Below are 23,163 nucleotides of genomic sequence, written 5' to 3'. Positions count from 1 at the left end.
AAAAAACAGCGTACCTCCATATATTGTCACTTTGACTTGACTATTAACTTTAAACTTGGCAGCCAACCGGAAACGAGGAACGCCTCTTCCTGTCTACTGCTGTGCACAGCTTTTGGTGAGCACAATAACTTAACATTTTCAAACAACCACAAAACACATATTCTATGAGCATTTAGAGGATTTTGCAGATTTCTTTGCGTATCATCAGATAGTGGCGAGTCACGAGTTCGACTCGTTTCCTTTCCGGGCCGAACGAGTGAAATATTCTTTCTTCATTTAGAGTTGTTTTCATTTGGACCTGTCACTTTCGACATGGAGATTTCATTTCAAGGCAAACACGCTCTGGTCACGGGAGCAGGAAAAGGTAAACGCAACACGCAAAAATAAATGATCGTCCATATTGCTGCGTGTGTACGCCGACCCAATGATTAATGTGGTGTAGAGTGACCCCCAGTGGTTGAACGTAATAACTACGGTCAAAGTGTTCATTTAAACCACCTCAGATGGAATAAAAATAATACTGTACTGACCTCTAATTTAAAAAAAAAATACAGTAAAATATAACCCATGCTACAGTGTACAGAAATATATGCCAAATATTAGTATGATTTTTAAGTAATACCATTTGAAGTGCTGACTTACTTATATTTAACTCCACTTTGGGGTAATTCACACTTGAAAATCTCTTCATTTTTGTTTGTACGTTTTCTCAGGGATTGGCAGGGCTTCTGCTTTAGCTCTAGCACGCTACGGTGCAAACGTCACAGCGGTCACACGCACACAATCTGACCTGGACAGTCTCGTGCGCGAGGTACAATCATCATTCCAAGTATTCCGGAGCTATTTTTTTTACTCAAACTTACATCCATGTTTTTGTTTTCTGCTTTGTTCCCACAGTGTCCGTCCATCATACCTGTGTGTGTTGACTTGGCAGACTGGGGGGCCACAGATGATGCCCTCAAAAACATCGGCCCCATTGAACTGCTCGTCAACAATGCTGCATGCGCCAAACTCCGGCCGTTTCTTGAGGTCACGCCTGACCAGTTTGACCAGTAAGTCATGTAAATCCCACTTGGGGTTTAGTGGGCACCCGGTGAGATTTTCTGTACGAGCGTGCGCAGTCGCAGACAAGAGAGAGAAGAGGAGGAGGAGAAAACAGGAGAGGAAAGGACGACACACAAACGCGGTTCGTGCAAGATGAGCCGAAAACGCAGTAACATTTGGAGACATTTTAATTGGTTAAAGTCAGATGAGAGAAAGAAGGAGCCGCATCAGCCCGTCCAAGTTGATATATTTAGTTTTTTTTTTTTTTTTTTTTTTATCCTGGAACGGGTGAGTAGCTAATGTTTGTTGTGTTCGCTGCTACTGTGGCAGTTAAATGACTACACACTATTTTTGTTATTTGATTGTTGTTGGTTGAAGTTTTAATTGTTTCTTGTTTATTGTTTGGAGCCTTTTTAATTTTCAATAAAATGAGGTAAAAAAATATTTGCTTGATAATTGTTGCTATTTGCAGTCAGTAGAATGCAATATTTAGTTCAAGTCATTTATCAAAATAAAATGTAAATTTCTCGTCGTAAAGTTAAGTTAAGTTAAAAGAGCCGTTTGAGAGCCAAAAGGAGCCGGCTCTTTCCACCGAGCCGATCCAAATGAACCGGATCACCGAAAATCCCATCACTACTCCCCACATCAGTTCGGCAGTTGTAAGCATAGCTAGCTGCTAGCTGGCTAGCTAACTAGCCAGCTAGATTAAGCTAGCTAACTAGCTAGCATGATAGATAGAGAGAGCTTTACCCAGAGTCGCACATTTTACCAACATTGAGTCTGAATACGTTCAGCAAAAGATAGTCAGTCTTATATAGAAATGGTGTTTCAGGACTCAGGAAAGTAGTACTTCTTTAGTGTTTGCGTTACGACTCAAGTAGGAACTAAGGAGTCAAATGGAAGCGTGACCCGGTGTCTTTTATTTCTAGGTCTTTCACTGTGAACGTGAAAGCAGTGCTGCATGTCTCCCAGGTAAGGATAAGGACATCCTGTTTTCTTAACAGCACGTCTCTTAACTTCTCTTTACTCCAAACTGTTTTCCACTGAATGAAAGAAGGCAACTGCGTGCAATCTGTGTGGCAGGTCGTGGCTCGTGGGATGATCGCCAGAGGATCAGGAGGCGCCATCGTCAATGTGTCCAGCCAGGCGTCGCAGTGTGCCCTCAAAAACCATACGGTCTACTGTGAGTCAACTTTCGAGAGTGGACCTGTGACTTTGTGTTGTTGTTTAGAAAGAGCACAGCGTCGCTATTCTATTCCAGGTAATCTCGTGCTTGTGTTTAATCACCTTCAGGTGCCACTAAAGGAGCGCTGGACATGTTGACCAAAGTCATGGCTCTGGAGTTGGGACCCCATCAGGTACTCGCTGATATCAATAACATGGAGAATAATTGACTTGTTAGAATCCAAATGCTCCTGTGAACACTTTAACTGTTTTTGTTAAGTGTAGGCACGATGTAGTTTATGATATATTGTTTTTTCCTCCTTTTTTGTTAACAATTCAGCCCTGGTAAATGCCTTGTAGTGCAATGGTTCCCAAACCGCCATCATTGATGCTTTTATTGATTACATTTTGTAGCTATTATTATTATTATTATTATGGATTCTTCCTGTGTTGCGTTTGTGGTCAGATTCGTGTGAACAGTGTGAACCCCACTGTGGTGATGACTGAAATGGGCCGTCGAGGTTGGAGCGACCCCGAGAAAGCCAAGACCATGACGTCCCGCATCCCGCTGGGCCGCTTTGCAGGTTTAAGCCAGCACATTTGACTGCTCTTTTTTTTTCCCTTTATCGCAATTAGCATGCGCTCAGTAGTACAGCAGTGTTCTCGAACGCCAACTTCCATTACACGTGATGTTTACACTAGCCACATTTTGGTTTATATGCAATGTAATTGCTCTTTTTTTTTTTGTGTCCAGAGGTGGATGAGGTGGTGAACAGTATTTTGTTCCTGCTGAGTGACAAGAGCACAATGACAAATGGAGTTTCTCTGCCAGTAGATGGAGGCTTCCTGGCCTGTTAAAGCTGCACAGCATCACCAATCAAATCTTTACAACTCCTCTGTTTGGTCTCAATTCATCATTTCATTTGGTTTTACATGTCAATCAGTGTTCTGGTTAATTTAGCCTTACAGGTTGACATATGTAATGTAATGACCAATCACGGCTACCCAGTTTTCTGAGGTTGGTCATGTGACGTTCCCAAGCTGAGTCGTGATTGGTTGTTGACTGAACCTGAGCAACTGTGATGTTGGGCCGTGGGGTATTTTGTGGACACGTAGAGGAGTTACAATACATAATTTACATTAAAAAAAAAAAAAAAAAAAAAAAAAAGCTTTCCTAGCTACTCAAACGGCTTGTATTTCCGTGTAGTAATCATTTTAAGCAATTACGTCATTACCAGAGCTCAAGCCGTCAAAATTACGACGCTGGGAAATCTAATTGGGTATATGCCACGGAAGAGGCGGGACTGTTTTTGCACATGAGCATTGATTCCGGTTCCGGTTTGCGACGTGTGTGCTGCGTCCCAATACTTGTGCTTCCGACTTTGTGCCCCTTTGTTGCGCGTTCCCGTCGACGGGTGCGAATGTGAAGTGTGTCCGTCAGTTGTCCGAAGCACGTCAGAAAAATCGAGCGAGTGTTGGAACGCGGCACACACGTCGTATAACCCGGAACTGGAATCCAATCTGATGTGCAAAAACACGGAAGTCGGAAGTCACGCCTCTTCCGTGGCATATACCCCATTAGTAGTTTTAAAATTCTAATAGACATAGTGTACATGTAGCAAGGAGCGGCCATTGTTATTTTTGAGTGGGTTAAGGATTTAGGATTGGAGTTTTATATCACATTAACAGTGCGTTCCGCTGAAGTCTCCCCGCACCGGAAGTTTGGGTGCGCTCATCCGGCGAATGCGGAAGTCATTTGTGCATATAGTTCATAGAGACAAACACTCTTGAGCAGAAATGTACCCTCCTGTCGGATAACTTAAACAACACGCTGCTATAATTGTCCATATCCAGGTATTTTTTTTTATTACACTTTCTTTGATGATTTCACATGTAATGTCTTGTGTGTCGAACAAATCAGGACAAAAAGCCGTACGTACATATACATTTGTATTTAGTATTCCAAAAAATTGAAATATTTAACCACACAGACGTGAAGTAATAAAATTTTTAAAAATGAGACACAGTTGGGAACAAGTATACAATTCATCTTACATTACATACATACATGGCCGATGCATTTCAACCTCTCCTAAGAGTTAACAGTGTGTCAAATAACCAGAGAACGTCCATGCAGTAGTAGATTTGAAATTGGCGCTGCATTTGTCAGCTTTACTTCGACACCTTATCTAGGCAGGACAACACGACATTATTCAACCACATACTTTGCTATGCCAGCCAAAAAAACAAAACATAATTCAGACAAAAATAAAGGCGGGGAGTGCTGTATCTCACCGTCAGGGGGAGACAAACACACCACAGCCCTGCACCCATACAAAAATGCAATTACTAGGATCATAAAAGGTGCATTTTTTTTGTCTTGTCACTGACACCTAAACCCAAATCAAATTGGCCCCTTTATTTTACAATGTTACACTTCTAACTTCAGCATCACTTTGCCTCATTTCAGAGCTAATATATTTAGGTAATCATAAAGCATTCATTTCCTAAGAATTATTCTATACGTCACAAGATGTTATTTTCTTTTGACAGCCATGTTTATTACTGCAGTACAATATGAAATAGTACCAAAAAAACCTGTCACTTAAAAACTCGTCTTAAAACAATACTGTCTTTCATGCACCTCCCCCAAGCTTATCAATGTTCTACGCACACCCTCACACACAAACAACATCAAAACAATGGCAGAATATTTTAAGACCCATGCAAACTCCTCCACCCTCAGAGGCAGCAAGGTTTTGTTTGTCTGTCACGTGTTCACAGTTAGGATGAAGTTACTCAAACACTTCAGTAACATCTGATGGTGTTTGAGCACAAACAGCAAAAAAAAAAAAAAAAAAAAGTCCATGGAAGGGAAGTTTTCATCTTGTTACATTTTTTTTTGTAACAAAGATTTTAAATGCATCTCAATAAATACAATGTTATTTCTGTTCGCTTTCCAATGTGACGTCAGTTTGGATCAACATTGCTACTTAAGTCATTTTTATCCTGAAATGTAATGTAATACAGTACAACTGTAATATTTTGAATATTCCTTCGTTGTGCTAAAAAGTGTATACACAAATGATCGGAAAAGAAGGTGGGCGTTAAAACCATATCTCTGCAACAACAGGTTTGCCAAATTGTTATACAACTTCATGCAAGGTTGGCGGAGCGCAAGTCACTATGATATTTTTTTTCATTTCAGCTTGGCGTTAAATTTAGATGCAACATAGAAGAAAATAAACAGTGCCTTCACTACTAATTTCCAGTTATAACATCTCATACAGCGCCCTGTCAAGATTAAGGACGTACTTATAACCTTCCAAATGATATTGAAATATGTCATTAACAGGAAAAATAAATTGTCACTGACAGAAAATGACCTCGAACTCTTCGGACGCACGAACCAGAATTTCCCTTAAAGGGACGGTAACGTGAAAAATCAACTTTTTGTTGATTGATGTTAATTCCTCACCAAAAGCATCAGCGAAGTGGTGTTTTCTACGGTGGCCCTGAAGTGCAAAAAAAACAAAAAAGTAATCACAAAAACCGAAACAAAAAGGTTCCCGCAAACATAAAAAGGAATTACGCAACATTTTCCCAACATCCATTCAAGCCCCACCTCTCGTCCAATCATTCGTGAGTATGGTTACTCCTCCCCCTCCCCCCCGTCCTACCAACTACTTCCGTTAGGAAAATGTTGCAGTAATTTGTTTTGTTTGCGGTATTTCGTTTTGTGTTTGTGGTAACCTTTTTGTTGTTTTGTTCCAGTTTTTGTGTTTGTGAGTACCTTCTCGTTTCTGTGATTTTTGATTTGTTGTGTTTTGTTTTTGTGTGTGTTTTTTTTTATTTTTTTTTATTTGGTTTGTGTTTTTTGATTTGCAGTTGTGTCCATTTTTTGTTTTGCACTTCAGGGCCACTGTAGTTTTCCTCCATTCGCAGCCTCGAATACAGCCCCGCTAGTCTAAACACGGTATTCTGATTTATATTACGTTTGTGGGATATGAGTTAAGCAGAAAAATCCACCCATTTTTATCCATCTCAAGGGGGCGGCCATTTTGCCACTTGCTGCAGACAAAGAATGACATCATAGTTGCTCAAAGCACGACCAATCATGGCTCACCAATTTTCTGCAGATGATTGGTCATTATCTGTGCCCTGACCAATGTTGTCATTTTCAGTCGACACCATGAGGCAAAATGAGGTGGATAAAAACAGGTTAGACAAACAAGCAGTCACACTTAAGGACAATTTCGAGTCTTTATGAGTAAATTCCAGAGCTATTTTTTTTTACACAACATAACATTTGTAACAGTTCCTCGATGTCATCATTCTGTCGTTGTAATTGAAGGGAGGCGTCTTACTGACAGCGAAATCTTCAAGTCGTTCCTCAAGTCTAAAGAACTTAACTCTGTATCCATAAGACATGTTCACAGTTCACGTTCTATCAGTCAACGCTGCATTCATTCAAGCAAGCAGGACTAAGAAAGAGCGGACGCGGCGGTGTAAGACGAGTACTCGAAACCTTTTGTTAGCCCTCATGGGAACTCGGTGTGGTTTGATGAGTACAAAGTGCCGTGAAGACAGTCAATGGATTTTTTTTTTCACTTAATGAACACACAATCAGAGAAATATCGGCGCTGTTATACCAATATGGCGTTGAAAAAACATCAATATATAAAGAAAGCAATCTTAGCAGTGCGCAGCCACTCGACGTTAGTTATCGCTCACAAATCACGCGAGAGAGATGCGGCGGTTCTTGGTTTGTGAAAATGACGTCTTCTCAGAACATGGTGCACCGCTTTCCCCGCTTCTTGACAGGCGGAGGGCAGAGCACGGCTCGGATGGCCTCGTCGAACACCGTCTTCAGGCCTCGCTGGGTCAGCGCCGAACACTCCAGGTACTTGACAGCCCCTGAGGACCGGGAAGAGGTCGTGATCAGAGGTACGCGTTTCCCCGGAGAAAAAAAAAACGTTTTTGCAAAGGGTACTCGTGCCCCCATTTGAGAACCACTGTTGGATAGCACATAAACATCCATCCATCCATCTTCCACTTATCCACAGAGGTGTGCAATTTACAAAATTTAGCTGGTCCGTCCGTCATTCGTTAGCGCCTGTAGCTTTCCGTTATCGTGATGCTTTGTCTCCCGATTATCGATACTAGGGGTGTTAAAAAAAATCGATTCGGCGATATATCGCGATACTACATCGCGCGATTCTCGAATCGATTCAATTAAAAAAAAAATCGATTTTTTTTTTAAATTTTTTTATTTTTTATTTTTTATTATTTTTTTATTTTTTATTTTTTTATTTTTTTATTTTTTTATTTTTTTTTTAAGAGCTCAGAATTGTTCATTCGGTAGTCTTACCGATTCAACGTCTTATCATCATTACCTTTTTTTTTTTTTTTTTTTTTTTTTTGTGTGTGTGAATCGATTTTTAAACTTCCACTTTTAATGGAAAACTATTCAACAAAACGTCTGACTTCGGGTTAGGATTCACACCTTGAGCATGGAAGAATGTGATATGAACGGAACATTAAGCCTTAATATTTTATTTTAATGCTGTTCAAACATGAAACAGATTACAACCTCGATAAGACTGAAATTTCAGATAAATAAATAATACATTTTCATATCAATCTTACACTCTACAAGCTTACTGATTAGTATTTTCTAAGTTTGAATGGAAAAAAATCGCAACAATCGACTTATAAATTCGTATCGGGATTAATCGGTATCGAATCGAATCGTGACCTGTGAATCGTGATACGAATCGAATCGTCAGGTACGAGGCAATTCACACCCCTAATCGATACGCATACGCAAGTGGCGCGATATTTGTCGTAAACAGCCACTATAACGGCTCCATTGTTCATGACTTTTTGAGCAATTACTTGGCGGGCCACTAGGGGGAGCGCCTCGTGAGAGTGGCGGGGAAAATGGACGCAAGTCTTCTCAGTAGAAGAAGACTCACGAGCTGACTTTTCCTTGCGCAAGACATTTTTTATCTGTCCGGTAACGGACTCACTTTTGCATACGTCTCTCTGAGAAATGTGGATTATATCCTCAATTTTAACATTTCGAAACATATTTGATGTTTTGGAAGCACACAGTTCATGAGGAATGTTCATATTGATTTCATTGGATTGGATAATTGTGTATACACACTGAAAAAAAAGTTTGTGTCTTGAGTAGTTTTATCGTAGATTACCGTGGATTTATTAGCTGACCAATATATCAATCGCAGTATCGTCATACCGTGAGATAATCGTTCTATTGAGCCTTATATCGCATATCGTAAGATGTTCCCACCCCTAATTCTGACTGATTTTGCAAGACCCACAGAATATTGTGTTCTATTGCTATAAAAGTATGGAACCTACCAAAGATTAAAGTCTCTTCTTTCATCAGGAAAAAAAAAAAAAGTATATTTCTATCTATTTCCGTTTTGCAGTAATTAGCATTAGGATATAGCTAAGTTTCATCATTATTCACAAATCATATTAGAATTGTATTTAGCTTGTTTTCGACATGGCCCTGGTTGATCTCGTATACTCTGCTGCCACCTGCTGGCCGTTTGTGTAATAACTACCATTTTTCCAACCGTTCTTTGCAGTTGAGAGGCTGCATCAAAGCCTTCTGTATGCTCTAACATAAAAAAAACAACAACAAAAAACATAAATACGTCTTTGGGATACTTAAAACATTTCAAATAGAACGTATTTATACGTCTTTGGGAACAAATGAGTTAATAATGACAAATTCACCTGCTGAAGGTCACAATTGCAACCCACATGCAGCACCTTGGCCTTTTCGTTTAATTCCCGATTACACACGTGCAATTTGCAACTTTGACCCTCCTTAATATATTTGTGGTCATGAGCATCGTAGTGACACATGATTGGAAAGGCGACTTTTTTTTTTTTTTTGTTTTTTTTTTTTTATATGACCTCACCAATCTCTCTGGCCATGGCCAGACCCTGCGGGTAGGTGATGGGCGACAGCTTCTTGTCCCGCAGCCTCTCAATGGTGTCCTTGTCGTCTCGCAGGTCTAGTTTGGTGCCCACCAGGATGATGGGCGTGTTGGGGCAGTGGTGTCTCACTTCGGGGTACCACTGAATGAATGCACGTCCGAGTTGGCGACGGGGGAGAAAGACGAGAGTTAGTTTGATAGAGAAGGCGGAGTGTTGCGTATCGGATCTATTAACTCATTCACTGCCATTGACGGAAAAAGACGTCAAATGATACATTTTTGCTGGGCTGGCAGTGAATGTGTTAAGGAACGGAAGCATCCTCAGGCAACACTGCATTGTGAGCTTGGACCCTCAGAAAAAAAAAAGAAGTGATTTTCATATGAAAGCATCACATGACGCTCAGCAGACAAAAACCACAAGAGGGCCGACACGCTCGCTCTGCAGAGTGTTCACCCATTCAGACCTCGCCTTGCAACCTTTTATCTGGCCCAGAGGGTGCAAAATCCACTGGATTGGAAGACGAGGTCTGGACGGGCGGCCTTGCACTTTCATAAGCCAGGTGGAGCCAAAGATGTGCCTCGTTGTGGTCAGACTCGGCGCGGGGGGGGAAAGGGGTCAGCCTTACTGACCTTAGCGCGGACGTTCTCAAAGGAAGCCGGGCTGACCAGGGAGAAGCATATCAAGAACACATCCTGGGAGAGAACCAAACACATGACGAGTTGGGTGCACGATGCGAAGCCATAAACACGCGTGGATCGACAAAAAACACGATTGTCTAATATACTCATGGATTATTGCTAATTTGTTATGCTACGTTTTTTTTTGTTTTTTTTTGTATCCAGTATTAAGGCTGTGCAATTAATCGAAATTCAATTAAAATTTCAATTATTACACTCCGCAATTACAAAATCATCATTTTAAAAAAAAAATAAAAAAAAGGCCATTAGCACTAATTTTTTTCCGAGTTGTTTAAATTTATACATTTGCACCTTTTTTATAAATTTTAAAATAACTCATTTAATACATTTTGTTTCATCCAAAAGGAACTTGCATAAGTTTCGTGTTTCAAAGAGTTTTATTTTTCTTCATATTTTTTAGTTGTTTTTTTTTTTTTTTAAACATTTCAACATGTTCTTATTTTGTACCAAAAACATAAAAGCAGCATTCCAACTTCGTTTTTGCCAACATAAATAAATAAATAAATAAATATTATTATAAATATATATTATAAATTCTGTTGTGTCCAAAAGAAACTTACATCATTTAGTGTTTTGATTTTTTTTTTTACTCGTCTTAATATTTTTAAATGTGTAAACATTTTCTTGTTTTGTACCAAAAAATAAATAAATGATCATCATCCTACTGCACAGTGCACAAGCAGCATTCCAACTTCGTTATTGCCAACATAAAAATAATAACTAAATAAATAAATATTATTCTAAATATGTATTATAAATTCTGTTTTGTCCAAAAGGATCTTACATCATTTTTTTTTAAATTGGTCTTAATGTTTTTAAATGCTTAAACATTTTCTTGTTTTGTACCAAAAAATAAATCATCGTTTGAATAATCGATATTTTAATGACTAAAATAATCATGATTATTATTTTTGCCATAAATGAGCAACCCTATCCAGTACATTTTTTATTTATTTTTTTACTTTTCAAGTACGGTTCGGTTCATTTTAAGAACAGTACAGTTCAATTTATGTAAACAATTAACAATTAATGCAAGAGACTCGCTGTGGTGACCCCAGGCAGGACAAGCCAAAAGTCCAAACGACAATTCCTTCTCTTTGCTCCTCCCACTGGAGCTACTTTTGTTTCTGTAACCCATTTGATGATCTCATTCAAACGAGACCTGGCTGGCGTTTGTTTACCGTCTGCGGGTACGATAATGGTCTGAGCCTATCGTAGTCCTCCTGTCCGGCTGTATCCCAAAGGCCCAAATTGACCGGTTTCCCATCCACCATCACGTTGGCCGAGTAGTTGTCAAAGCTGTAGGGAAGATCGATCGACACGTATGCGTTGCATTTAAATATCGTGACCATGACGACGACCATATTGTGGCACTTTTAATATCACCATATCGCGCTTATCATTACATGCCTGTTATTAGTCACTAATAGGGGTGTTAAAAAAAATCGATTCGGCGATATATCGCGATACTACATTGCGCGATTCTCGAATCGATTCAATAATCGGCAGAATCGATTTTTTTTTTTTTTAGGATTCACACCTTGAGCATGGAAGAATGTTATATGAACGGAACATTAAGCCTTAATATTTTATTTTAATGCTGTTCAAACATGAAACAGATTACAACCTCTATAAGACTGAAATTTCAGATAAATAAATCATACATTTTCATATAAATCTTACACTCTACAAGCTTACTGAATAGTATTTTATAAATTTGAATGAAAAAAAATCGCAACAATCGACTTATAAATTCGTATCGGGATTAATCGGTATCGAATCGAATCGTGACCTGTGAATCGTGATACGAATCGAATCGTCAGGTACGAGGCAATTCACACCCCTAGTCACTAATAATGAAGATGAAATATCGTATGTGTTTTTTTACAATCAATTAACTGTGCTAAGTCTTGACCCAATCGCAATAGCAAGAAAACAAAATTGCTTGTTTGCTTCATTATTTTTTTTCAAACTCATTTCTACCCTACCAGCAAAAAAAAAAACATCAAACAAACAAAATCATTTTTCTGTACTGGCAATTTGGCGCAATGCATCATGGAATATATATTTGATTTTGTCGCACAACTCGACAACAAAGTCACGAGCTTACTCACACAGTGGGGATGTATTCACCGGGGAATGCATTGGTGGTGTAGCTTATCAGCAGACAGGTCTTACCCACGGCCCTGGAAGACAATCGAGAGACGTGTAGTCGCACAGCCGCATACTGTACGTGTAAAACGTCACTCGGAATATGACTTTTTTTTTTACGCGCCTCACACCCAATTGAAGGGAGGCAACTCGTCCCATTCACTGAATGCCACGCAGACACTGGCCGACATTCATGTTGCCTTAGGGGACAACGCGGTCGGCCCCCTGATTTTTACCCCATCGCATCACATCACATGCGCGTTCGTAATCGCAGGCAGAACTGACCTCTGACCTCTGACCTACTAACACACAACTGGTGATGCATGCATGGAAACATAAGCGAATGATTTCCAAGGGTCGGCATTCTGAGAAAGTTGTTAAAAGAGTGCCAAAAAAAAAACATGATTGAGGGGAGCGAGTGTCCAAACTTTTTCATTTGAGGGCCACATCCAGAAAATCAGAAGGACGCAAGGGCCACATAATCATGTTATGAAGAGAAATTGTGTTTAGTCCGAAAAATTGTACAAATAATTTATGTGTGCTTTTGCATATTTAGAAAAACGCGACAGTATATAAACCAATTTATTGATAATATGGCAGTAGGGTTATGATAGTTTGGGAATTTTTAATTTCAGTTAGTTTTTATTAGTTTTCAGGGTGGTTCTGTTACTTTTTATTAGCTTAGTTCTTTAAAAAATGCTTAGTTTTAGTTTGGTTTGTTACTTTCAGTATTAGTATTTTTTTTTAATGTGTATTACTTGTGCGCAATATTTAAAAAAAACAGCATGGGGGCGACGTCATCTTTTGGTGCTTTTCTATTGGCTGCTGCTAGATGACATCACTTTTGTTTGACATATTTTCAGACGTCATTATTCTGGTTTATATCAGAATAAATCTACTAAAAATCACATTTAAAATCATCCCCAAAGGCTCATGCATTCAATTCATTACCAAAGACTAAAACAAAAGACATATTTGCTATAATTATAGTTAGTTTTGTAAGCATAAAATGTAGTTTGTTAGTTTTCGTTTTTTTAAAAAGCATTTTTCGTTTTTATTTTATTTTATCGATACCAAGTCAATATCGATATCGGATCGATAGTGGCACTAAAATATCGGTTTGGTCAAATAGATAACAGACATATATCACAGTAGCGCGTTTTCATCGTGTGCCATCACGCGAATTCGCATCTCATCTTTGTAGTATGAACACGCGCAGTATTTGGACTTGAAAAATATGTTTTATATGTTGTTTTATGTTTTATGGGATGTTCCAAACAGGTGCTTGATGAGCATTCTTTTTTTTTTTTGCCACCTGTCCCAGCTTTTTTGGAACGTTTGTTGTAGCCATAAAATTCAAAGCTAAGTTTCAACGTAACTATCTTGTCTTTGTAGTTTTAGTGTATTTAATTAAACATATGTTAAAAATGATTTGCAAATCATTGTATTCTGTTTGCATTTATGTTTAACACAAGATCCCAACTTCACTGGAATTGTAGTTTCGAGGCGATTCGAATGTTTTGTCCTGTTCACATGCGTCCATGTGCAGGCAAGCGAAAATAGGTGAGCCAAACCCGAAAAGAATGCATTTCTAATCAAATGCTCCGCGTTGAGGTCCAGTTGACACAGTGGCACATCTCCACTGGGATCAGCAATTAATGAAACCAGAAAACCACACAAGCCGCTCCCTGCCTGCTCCCAAACAAATCAAGTGTGCAACGTAGGATTTAGTTCAAAGAGGTGCAACAACTGACGTGTCATCTTGGTGTGATTTTGCTCACTTTAAAGCAGTAACTGGGGCTTGTTCTTTCGTTGCCATGCTTAGTCATGACAATCGCTTGTTGTATACTACTACACCTACTATGACGAAGATGCATCGATGCAACTGAATGGACGAATTGGGGCCTGCTTGCTTGTCAACAGGACATTCCGAAGCGTGCATCAGCACTTCAGCCTGCCTCCAGTGGCCTACAAGGCGTGTTGGTGGTCCGCATAGCCTCCACGACGCATTTTAGCTTCATAATAATAACAACGACGATGAAGGAACGAACGAAATTAGAACCACGAAGCACAACAACAAAAACGTACGGTAACTAATATCGGGGCGAAAGTGCACAAAAATAGGGCGCTCGACAGATCGGCGAGCCCCAGCCCCTTTTTTTTTTTTTTTTTTTTTTTTAAATACATAGCATCCTCCCATCATCTTATCTGTGGACACATCACGGGAGAGACTCTTGCTGAGAGAATCTTGACAAGCGATTTTTTATTTTTTATTTTTTTGTTCTTACCCGTCGCCGACCACCACACATTTGATAGCTTGCATTTGTGCACGAGCTGGGGGCTTCCGGGGAGCCGGCGCTGGTCGTTGAATAGATCCGACGGGGTGCACTTAGGACTCGGATGAGAGCAGCGGGCCAGTCTGCTCGGCGAAGGCGCTGCAGTGAAAGGAGAGAGACGAGACGACGAGCAATGCCGAGCGGGTCCGGAAATTGTCGAACAACGCTATCAAAGGAGAAAGCGGGCCGTTACCGTTGACGATGGCGAGGTGGTCACGTCCCCTTTACTTCCGGTTTTGCTTAGCTTTCCAAACACGAGTCATGTAACTGTTTTTTGTGTATTAATTCATTTACTTTACTTACTTACAGTGATACTTTTGAGGCATATATGCCATTTTCTAAGACTGACAATGTTTTTTTTAAAACGTTTCTGTCACAACTGACATCACGTTTCAAAGACTAGTGATGTATTACTTAGCTAACAACAGGCACGCCGTTATAGTGATTATTATTCAGGAAGCGAAATATTTGGCTACAAAAAAAATAGCTGCACTATTTAAAAAGGTTCCACAAGCTCTGAAAGTAACATTGTGACAGGCCAATCCAGATATCAACACACAGCGTTGAACTACATCGTGACTTATCTTGATAGCATAAGATCTTTGGTTCGAGAAACAAGTGACCTCATGCTTTTCCGGCCCCATTCCACAATGAACACATTAAATGGAGACAGTAGAACAGACCAGGGCTAGCCATTCAATTCAAACATAATTACATTGTATTTATTTCGAACCTTTGAAATAGTGCTTTATATCAAAACAATGTCAAGATATTACAGAGAGACAGTACATGCATCCAGGCCTTCACTTGAATCTGAATCGGCTTTGACACACAATAAAAAAGGACCACTCCAAACAAAAAGTGGTATAAAAGTGAAAAACAGAGTACAGTCTATAAACAGTGTCTAGAAAATTGAGAGATTTTGTTGACAACGGTCATGTTCATCTTTCTAAAATATTTATTTTATTTTGTAGTCTCATCCAAGCAAAGTGGTTGAAAATATAATCGTACCCTGGAAACCTATTTAACGTCAACGTATCATGTGATGCTCAGACAGATAATAAAAGGCATGGCGTTTTCATAAAATAGTACAGCAGTCATTCGTCTGTGTGGGGTAGAATGAAGATGAAAGATGACAACTACGCTTTGAAGTTGCACCATTTTACAGCATTTAAAGCATTTTTCTTGCAGATAAACTGGGAACATTAAAGCGCTCGTCAGTAAAGGCTACGAATTGAGGTTTCGGGTCATCGAGTCATTTGTTGGAGCTGCCGTATTGTGCCAGAGGAGATCCTTGCACAAAGGCGAGGATGGCGTTCTGTAGATATGTAGCTCTTTGGGCTTCATCGTCCCTCATCCTTTTGATCTCTGCCTCTTTAAGTCGAAGCTTCTCCAGCAGGGAAGACGTCTCGCTGTCTTTGTCGAGCAGCGCCTCTCGGTGGTTGCCGCTGAGTACTGCACGATACAAAAGCAAAATCGCTTAAAATGTACTTAACAAAAAAAAAAAAATCACTGGTGTGTCGATAGTCACTAGACGCCAACGCATAAGTTAAAGAGGCACCTTTAATCTCTCTCTCGAGGGCACTGATCTTCTCTTTCAGTCCCGCTTGCGCAATCCTCTCGGCCTCCAAGTGACCGATTTGCTCCTGGAGCTCGACCCTCACTCGGCTCACCTCGGCCACCTTCTCCTGGTCCTTCCCGGAGAGTTCCTGCAATTTTGCAACATCTTTAAGGTTGTTGTTGTTTTTTTTGTCAATCTTTTGGCTTCGGTTTGATTCTTGAAAAAAAATGTTTTGGTATGTTACATGTATAAGCAAAAAAATTTGGGTGTGGGACAAGGACATGACATTAAGTTTTGGTGAGGGTTTCACTTTAAAAAAAAAAATAATAATTAAAATAGAACAAAATCATTAACAAAGACGTCTGGGTCTCTGAAAATAGACATACTACATAAAATATTTTAGTGTTATTTTCTTAAAGCGGTATTTGACTCACTGAGCCATTTTCAGCAGAAAAAGTTAATATTTTGTCTAGAATTAATGTAGTGGCTTCATTACTTTTCATGTTCAATTAATACCTTTAAAAAGTCACTTTTCTACTTGCTGTCGACTGATGATGACATCACCTGCGCTGAGGAAGTAGGTCACGACCAATCAATGGCTCGGTTTGTTGACCAACCCCAGAAAACAGGTGAGCCATGATTGGCCGTTGGTTACCGACTCCCTCAGCGCAGGTGATGTCATCGCCAGTCGACAGCAAGTAGAAAAGTGACTTGCTGGTGCGCGCACCTGCTGAAGCTCGTCTATTCTGCGACGCAGAGAGTCCGTCTCGATGGCCTGTTGACCGCTCTTGGCCTGCCGCTCCGAGATCGTCTGCTTCTGTTGCGAAACGTGCAGCTGGACCTCCTGCAGGGAGGAACGCGCCGAGCGGAGCTTCTCCTCCAATGCCGTCACGTGTTCGTGCTGCCAGTGATAAGTCGGAGAGGTCAGTCGCTGCTTCTGATTATTTATGAGCAGACCAGTTGACCAACGACAATGACGCCAATGTGGTGTCAGGTTTTGAAACCAACCTCTTCCTGGCGCGCTTGGACACGAGCTTTACTCAGTTCCTCCTCTGCCTGCGATCTCTCTGCCACACGTGCTGCTTTTGCCTTGCTCAAGTCCTAAATGAGCGGTACGACACTCTTACATGACATAATAGTTATTTGTACCGCAATGTAGAATAATTCCTAAGTGGTGAATTTCAAGGTCAAACCTCTTCTAGTTGAATCCGTTGTCCTTCCAGTTTGATGATGCGTTCCTGTAAGGATTTCTCACTTTCCTCCAGGTGCCGACTCACATGTTCAACCTGGGGAAAGAGACATGTTAGTTTCCGCACTTTTTAAAATGAAAATAAAGCAAAAGTCAGGCTTGTTTTCCAATGATGAACTATAACTTCTGATGAAAAATAATGTAGGCCTATTACAGCTGTTAACTCATTTGCTCCCAATAACGTATAAACACGTTTTTTTTTATGTTTTAAGTGTCCCAAAGACGTATTTATACGTATTTATTATTTTTTTTATGCTAAAGCATACAGAAGGCTTTGATACAGCCTCTCAGCTGCAAAGAACGGTTGCAGAAATGGTAGTTATTACACAAACGGCCAGCAGGTGGCAGCACAGCAAAGGAGATCAACCAGGGCCATCTAGAAAAAAAGCTCAATTACTTACAATTTTAAATAGATTTGTGAAAACTGATGAAACTTAGTTCTCTTCTATTGCTAATTGCTGCAAAATGGAAACGGATAGAAACAGACTTTTTTTTCTGATGAAAGAAGAGACTTTAATCTTTCTTTTGATAGGTTCCATGAACACAATATTCTGTGGGCCTTGCGAAATCAGTCAAAATCCAGTAAAACAGCCGGGAACGTTAAATACGACTTGCAGGAGCGAGTCGTCGGTCAGCAAACAGTTTTCGCCAGTAAATCAAAATGGCGTTAGTGGCAATCAGAAACGGGAAGCGATAAACGCAAACAAATGACAAAGACAAAAGCTATTAGAAATAACCTCTCTTTGTCGCAAACGATCCACGTCCTCCAAGCCTTGCTTGAACCTTCGCTTCTCGACTTCCAAGCCGTCTGTGAGAGGACGAGATAGAAAATCCATATTTCCAAGAGTCTGAGTTGGAAATGACATCGTGGAAGTGGTGACGTGAATTGTTCACTGTTTGTTGCCTTCTGCCTGTGCAAGTTTGAGCTTCAGCTCAGCCGTGCTGTTGATCAGCTCTTGCTTGAGCTCAAAAAGCTGCTGCTGCTGGGACTTGCACTTGCGCTCCACCTCCTCCACCTAACCCATATGCACAAAAATAAATCAGCGCAATCATTAAAAAAAAAAATAGATGTGCGTCTGTAACCGATCAATTGCTGTACCTTATTTTTTAGTTGGATGTTGGTGTCTGTCAAGTTTTGGATCTCACTGAGAAGCTGTCCTTCCCTGGAAACACTCTCCTGAAGGAACAGGAAATACTTCAAACTAAATCAAAAGTTAATCCCACACCCCTTTAAGTAGAGGTGTTAAAATTAGTGCATTAATTTGAGTGAAAGTTCCTGTAATACCACAATTTTTTTTTTTTTTATAACGTGCGATTACAGACCGCCCCCCTTACACATCCACGTCAAAATTTAGCAGTCATAAACTTAATAAAAATACATATATTTGTGGAGACTGGAGTCAAGTTGCATTTTACAATTTTAATTAAAAATGTGCAAAATTTCACAAGTTACTTCATTTGAAAGATGAGATCGTTCTGAATATGAAAAGCAAAATGCACTGAGCTGTCGTCTTACAAAAGCAATTCTGCCATCTAGTGGCAGAAAATGACCAACACAAATCAATATCACACGTGTTTTTTTTCAGCACCGTACATCTTTTTAATTTTAACTCTATTTTATGAATTATTATGAAATGACTGTATCAATGAGTAAAAGATGCAGCCATATTTCCATTAGTTTAACATTATTTTTTCATTTTTATGTTAACAAGAGTGTATGAAAACTTAGGAAATAAATACTGTACATTTAGAACATATGAAATTTGTGATTAATTGTGAGTTAACGATGGAAGTATTGCAAGTAATTACGATAAAAAAATAATTTTAATTTAATTTAATACCAGTTTTGCTAGATTTACATGATTGTCAATTAATGCAAAAATGGTGGCCATCAACTTCTGCCGGTCGAAAAACCGTTATCACGATTCACAACTGCATCTTGTCTTTTTCTACCTGTTCGACTTTTTTCTTCTCTCTGCCGTGCGCCTCCGCCAGTTGCACCTTTTCAACCTTCAGTCTTGCTATCAGCTCAGCCAGGCTGTGATTTTTCTGCTCAGAGAGCGCAACGGCGGCCTCGCTCATCTGCAATCTGCACACATACAGAATCTAAACACCGGGAAAAAAAAACTCCAACAGACTTTGTTATTCTCCATACAAACATTAGCTGGACTTGAGCTAGCACTTGTGTTGTATAGTAAATTTTGGAATGAAAGAAATGATTACTTGGCAGTCAGACAATTTACAGCTGACTTCCTCTCACTCAGGGCTTCCTGGAGTTGACTGATCTGTATGGAACTGGACCTAACGAGAAACGCACAACAGAAATATGTCATGCAATGAAATGTGAATTCAATAATAATAATTTTAAAAAAAAGTTTTACAGTTCACAGAAAGCAACCAAAGTAATTGCAGTGTGTTTGATTTTACAATAAGTGACGGCAATACTAAATAAAGCCCTAGTCAGTGATCTTACGCAATCATATTCTCACCGGTTTGATTGTCCCATCTCCTCTCGCTGCCTGTCGATTGTCACCATCAAGTTTTGAAACTGGAAAAGTGGAGGGAAAATACAATAAAAGGAATATTTCAAGAAAGTTTCACGGTGGCAGATGTATGCTCACACCCATTTAACATGAGTTTGAACGTGATTGGTTAAGACTGAACGCGGCCACGCCCCAGTTATAAAATGATCAGTTCTTTTTTTTTCTTTTTTTTTTTTTTCTTCTTTTTTTTTTTTAAAAAAATGATCAGTTCTGTAATTTGTTTGCTGCCCCCAGCTACCTGACGTCCCTTCTCCTGCTTCAGGTTGTGAATCTCCTTGTGGAGGACTTGGGTCCTGCTGTGGCTTTCTCTCAAGGTGGATTGTCGATCGGTGTTGCGGCCAACAACGTGCTCTGAACAGGTTAGACAAAGTAGAGGCACCATTCCTGAGAGGTGGTGATGGGTGCTTTGAGTTTTGAGGATGTATATATCAAGAAAATCATTTTGGTGTGCATATTAAACCAGGGTGGGGGAAAAAAAAAAAAAAAAAAGCAAGATACCGAGCGCTTTGAGTGTGTCGCTGGGTATGTTGTTTCCTGCCAGCTCCAACTGCTCAACACTGTGGTTGCTCTGCAGAGCCTCCAGAAGACACCTGCCACCCAGGAGACCGACGTTGTTCCACCTCAGATCTGTCATAAATTAGTCATCAAAATATTTGATTATGGGGAAAAAAAAAATGACGTTTTAATATTCGTGTACAATTAGTTGGGTCTCTAGAGTGAAGTTCTGCACTTGTGCCCACCCGTACAAAAACCCTCATTAACTCATTTGCTCCCAAAAATGCATAAATACGTTCGATTTTAAATGAAATGTAAGATTAGATTTTTAAAGTGTCACAAATGTGTATTTATACATTTTCTTTTTTTAATGCTAGAGCATTGGTGTCCAAACTACGGCCCGCCATACATTTTTTGGCGGCCCGCGGCAAATATCAAAAATAATTTTGGGGCTTTTCTTAACGTGTGGGGGTGATTTTTCTTCACTCACTCATTCACACAAGTAAGCTAATGTGAGTCTTTCCACAGAAAGGGGGTGGGGGTTTTGGACAAAATCACCACCAAAGATTAACATAAACCCAGATGTGTAGACTGAGAGAAAGTTAAAGTGTGTATTTAAAAAGTGCATTTTCTTGAGTGAAACCGGCATACTGGGCCATTAAAACAACAAAACTAAGAATGGCTTCAGACTTTTTTTTTTTTTTTTTCACAAATTAGCATAACATCACCATTATTGTTTTTAGATTTGCGTGTGATTTACCGAGTACTTTCAGACTGCTGTTGCATCTTAGCATCTGCGCAAACGCGAGCATCGCGCGATGGTTGACCTGGTTGTTCCGCAGGTCAAGATGCGTCAGCGCAGTGTTGGGGCCCAAACCCTCGCAAAAGACGGCAAAGGCTTCCTCCCACACTCCCAGCGCGTTCCAGTCCAGCACTAACCTGCAGACAAAATGTTGGCGGGCCACATTATCGATTCAATCGATTGTTCTAGTTGCACAACTATATTAGCATTTAAAATAGGAAGAAAATCGTTCTCACCGAGTAAGAGTATTGTTACGTGCCAACAACTTTCCCAACACCTCAGCACCTGATGATTTCAAGTTATTTCCCTGTTCATATTTTGCAAGGGGAAAAAAAAAAAAAGTTGTAATGACAAATGTGCAGCATCTGAGAGTCAATACAGTTTCATTTGTCAAGAGTTACCTTTAAATCCAAGACTTTAAGGGTTGTATTGTAAAAGAGACCAGTGAGGAAAGCTTTGGCACCTAAGAGTCAAAAAAACACGTTTAAAACATTTGGGTTTGACATCTTTGAGGGATGTAACGAGTCACTCAAGCTCGGATTCAATTTCCAATTTTCCCTTCACGATTTCGTTTCAATTTGATTTTTGAAAAATCTTTTTTTATCTTACAAAATGAATGAGTCATTTTAGAACCAAAAGATTTTTTTTTTGTATTTTAACATCTGCATTTTGTCATTTTTACAAACAGTAACTTTTTTTTGTAACTTTACCACAAGAAAAAAGAGCCATCAGTTATAATTTTGTGTGCAGTTTGTTTACATTGTGAATCAATTGTTTTTTTTTTCTTTTCTTGTTTTTTTTTACATGGATGTATTTGTAAGTAGTTTAAATAGATTTTTGATGTATCATTACATCCCACGATGAATATGAGACAAGATATCAACATATCTGCCTTATTTCCAGGTCTTTAATCCGTCTTAAATTTTGTAAATTAATTTATTCAAAAGATTATCTATGGTTCTATCACACCTCGTGGTGAATTGGCACTATATTGTATCCCAAAATACATTGAATTTGTTGCCCTGACGATTTGTATGGATTCACCTGCGACACTGAGAAGTTCTAAACACTTTGCATGTGATATGTTAATAAAAGCGGGCTGCAGAAAATCATCAGTTATATTAAAGGCACATTTTATTTTTAGAGTTGATGCAAACATTCAGGATACTGTGCATACAACTCGGGTGGTGTCTCCACTCACCTTCATCGCCAAGCATGCAGTCACTGAGCGACACCTCTGAAAAGAACGTGTCTTTTTGAAAAACACGGGCAAGGAGCGCGCAGGTGTCTGCAGACAGACTCAGGCCACTCACATCCAGGCGGGAAGACCTGCATTCCTGCAGTTTGACCATGACGCTCTCTTGGGGATCGATACCGCCTTCCTTACACAGGCGTAAGTACGTCTGCCGGAAATCGTCCATTCTGCCCTCCTTTCTTGTACTTCTTCATCCAGCGAAACTGATCAAAGATGAAAACATCACAGTTAGAGAATTTGGGATCTGGAGATAGAGTCTTGGCATATTCTTTTCAGTGAAAACAGTCATTCAAAAAGATCAATGAGGAGCCTTCCCTTGGTTTAGTTTCTAGAAACATTTACTTATTTATCGAATTGAGTTATTCGCTGTTGCATATTCAAAGTATGTTAGTGTGAAATCTGGGCCTTTTGACTTGAAAACAAAACAATTACTGATCTGGATGCATCATTTAACGGTTCTGTCTGTCACTAATACGTCGCTGACATAGTTAGAGAAACAAAGATGCAATGTTTGTAAGCCTATCAAATAAATAATTTTCGGTGAAGTAGTGAAATTGGATCATTTTCCGCGGCACCTGTGTTGGTCACTACGCAGTAATTGTAGCGAACGTGGATACTGGTCAACAGAATGACGTCGGCAGGTCAACAATCTTTCGAAAATTCATCAATGCGACTTGGCTAATATATCTGTTTAACATACGAGTACTGCATGTGTTTTCTAGTCGTAAACAACCTGTTTAAAATAAAGGAGTCCAAGTTCTTGTAAGCTTTACAAGTACACATTTACATGATCCTTATACACAAATAACTACATACCTTAACGTCACCACCGCATTTTTCACACAAATACTAGTGACAAAAACGAAGCCGTGTGAGTAACCAGGAAG

General features: G+C 39.6%; 3 protein-coding genes across 10 annotated transcripts in view; 1 reads left to right on the top strand and 2 right to left on the bottom strand.

The window, feature by feature from the left end:
* The window catches only part of dcxr (dicarbonyl/L-xylulose reductase), a 23,965-nt gene extending 1,832 nt beyond the window's left edge, over positions 1 to 22,133 (top strand). Inside the window, exons 2-14 of one of the 5 annotated variants that reach the window (XM_077501693.1) lie at positions 63 to 115; positions 281 to 364; positions 714 to 811; positions 898 to 1,052; positions 1,974 to 2,016; positions 2,128 to 2,227; positions 2,338 to 2,402; positions 2,675 to 2,792; positions 2,963 to 4,062; positions 7,033 to 7,155; positions 16,690 to 16,855; positions 19,987 to 20,083; positions 21,062 to 22,133. In XM_077501693.1, coding sequence (XP_077357819.1) covers positions 313 to 364; positions 714 to 811; positions 898 to 1,052; positions 1,974 to 2,016; positions 2,128 to 2,227; positions 2,338 to 2,402; positions 2,675 to 2,792; positions 2,963 to 3,066 — 735 coding nt within the window. In that variant the 5' untranslated portion in view covers positions 63 to 115; positions 281 to 312 and the 3' untranslated portion in view covers positions 3,067 to 4,062; positions 7,033 to 7,155; positions 16,690 to 16,855; positions 19,987 to 20,083; positions 21,062 to 22,133. The other 4 variants (XM_077501691.1, XM_077501694.1, XM_077501692.1 and 1 more) reach the window with 4 other exon arrangements.
* rac3b (Rac family small GTPase 3b) lies at positions 4,049 to 14,708 on the bottom strand. The gene is made up of 7 exons (XM_077501696.1): positions 14,565 to 14,708; positions 14,324 to 14,470; positions 11,999 to 12,070; positions 11,066 to 11,183; positions 9,816 to 9,878; positions 9,168 to 9,327; positions 4,049 to 7,125 (listed from the first exon to the last, which is right to left on the bottom strand). The coding sequence occupies exons 2-7, from the start codon at positions 14,356 to 14,358 to the stop codon at positions 6,995 to 6,997; spliced, it is 579 nt and encodes a 192-aa protein (XP_077357822.1). The 5' UTR covers positions 14,359 to 14,470; positions 14,565 to 14,708; the 3' UTR covers positions 4,049 to 6,994.
* lrrc45 (leucine rich repeat containing 45) lies at positions 15,067 to 23,163 on the bottom strand. 4 transcript variants are annotated; one of them, XM_077501682.1, is made up of 18 exons: positions 23,093 to 23,163; positions 22,223 to 22,479; positions 21,423 to 21,484; positions 21,258 to 21,328; positions 20,980 to 21,158; positions 20,223 to 20,351; positions 19,963 to 20,108; positions 19,671 to 19,729; positions 19,405 to 19,482; positions 19,135 to 19,270; positions 18,281 to 18,358; positions 18,086 to 18,197; positions 17,919 to 17,989; positions 17,126 to 17,218; positions 16,941 to 17,033; positions 16,660 to 16,833; positions 15,933 to 16,080; positions 15,067 to 15,826 (listed from the first exon to the last, which is right to left on the bottom strand). In XM_077501682.1, the coding sequence occupies exons 2-18, from the start codon at positions 22,440 to 22,442 to the stop codon at positions 15,627 to 15,629; spliced, it is 2,049 nt and encodes a 682-aa protein (XP_077357808.1). In that variant the 5' UTR covers positions 22,443 to 22,479; positions 23,093 to 23,163; the 3' UTR covers positions 15,067 to 15,626. The 4 variants fall into 4 exon arrangements, with proteins under 4 accessions (XP_077357808.1, XP_077357809.1, XP_077357810.1 ...); XM_077501683.1 differs by having other exon boundaries at positions 19,963 to 20,075; XM_077501684.1 differs by having other exon boundaries at positions 22,335 to 22,479.

This window comes from Festucalex cinctus, chromosome 17 (assembly GCF_051991245.1).
Source record: "Festucalex cinctus isolate MCC-2025b chromosome 17, RoL_Fcin_1.0, whole genome shotgun sequence".
Classification (NCBI taxonomy): domain Eukaryota; kingdom Metazoa; phylum Chordata; class Actinopteri; order Syngnathiformes; family Syngnathidae; genus Festucalex; species Festucalex cinctus.
The sequence above is the reverse complement of the archived record's forward strand: the minus strand, read 5'-3'. Positions and strand labels throughout refer to the sequence as shown.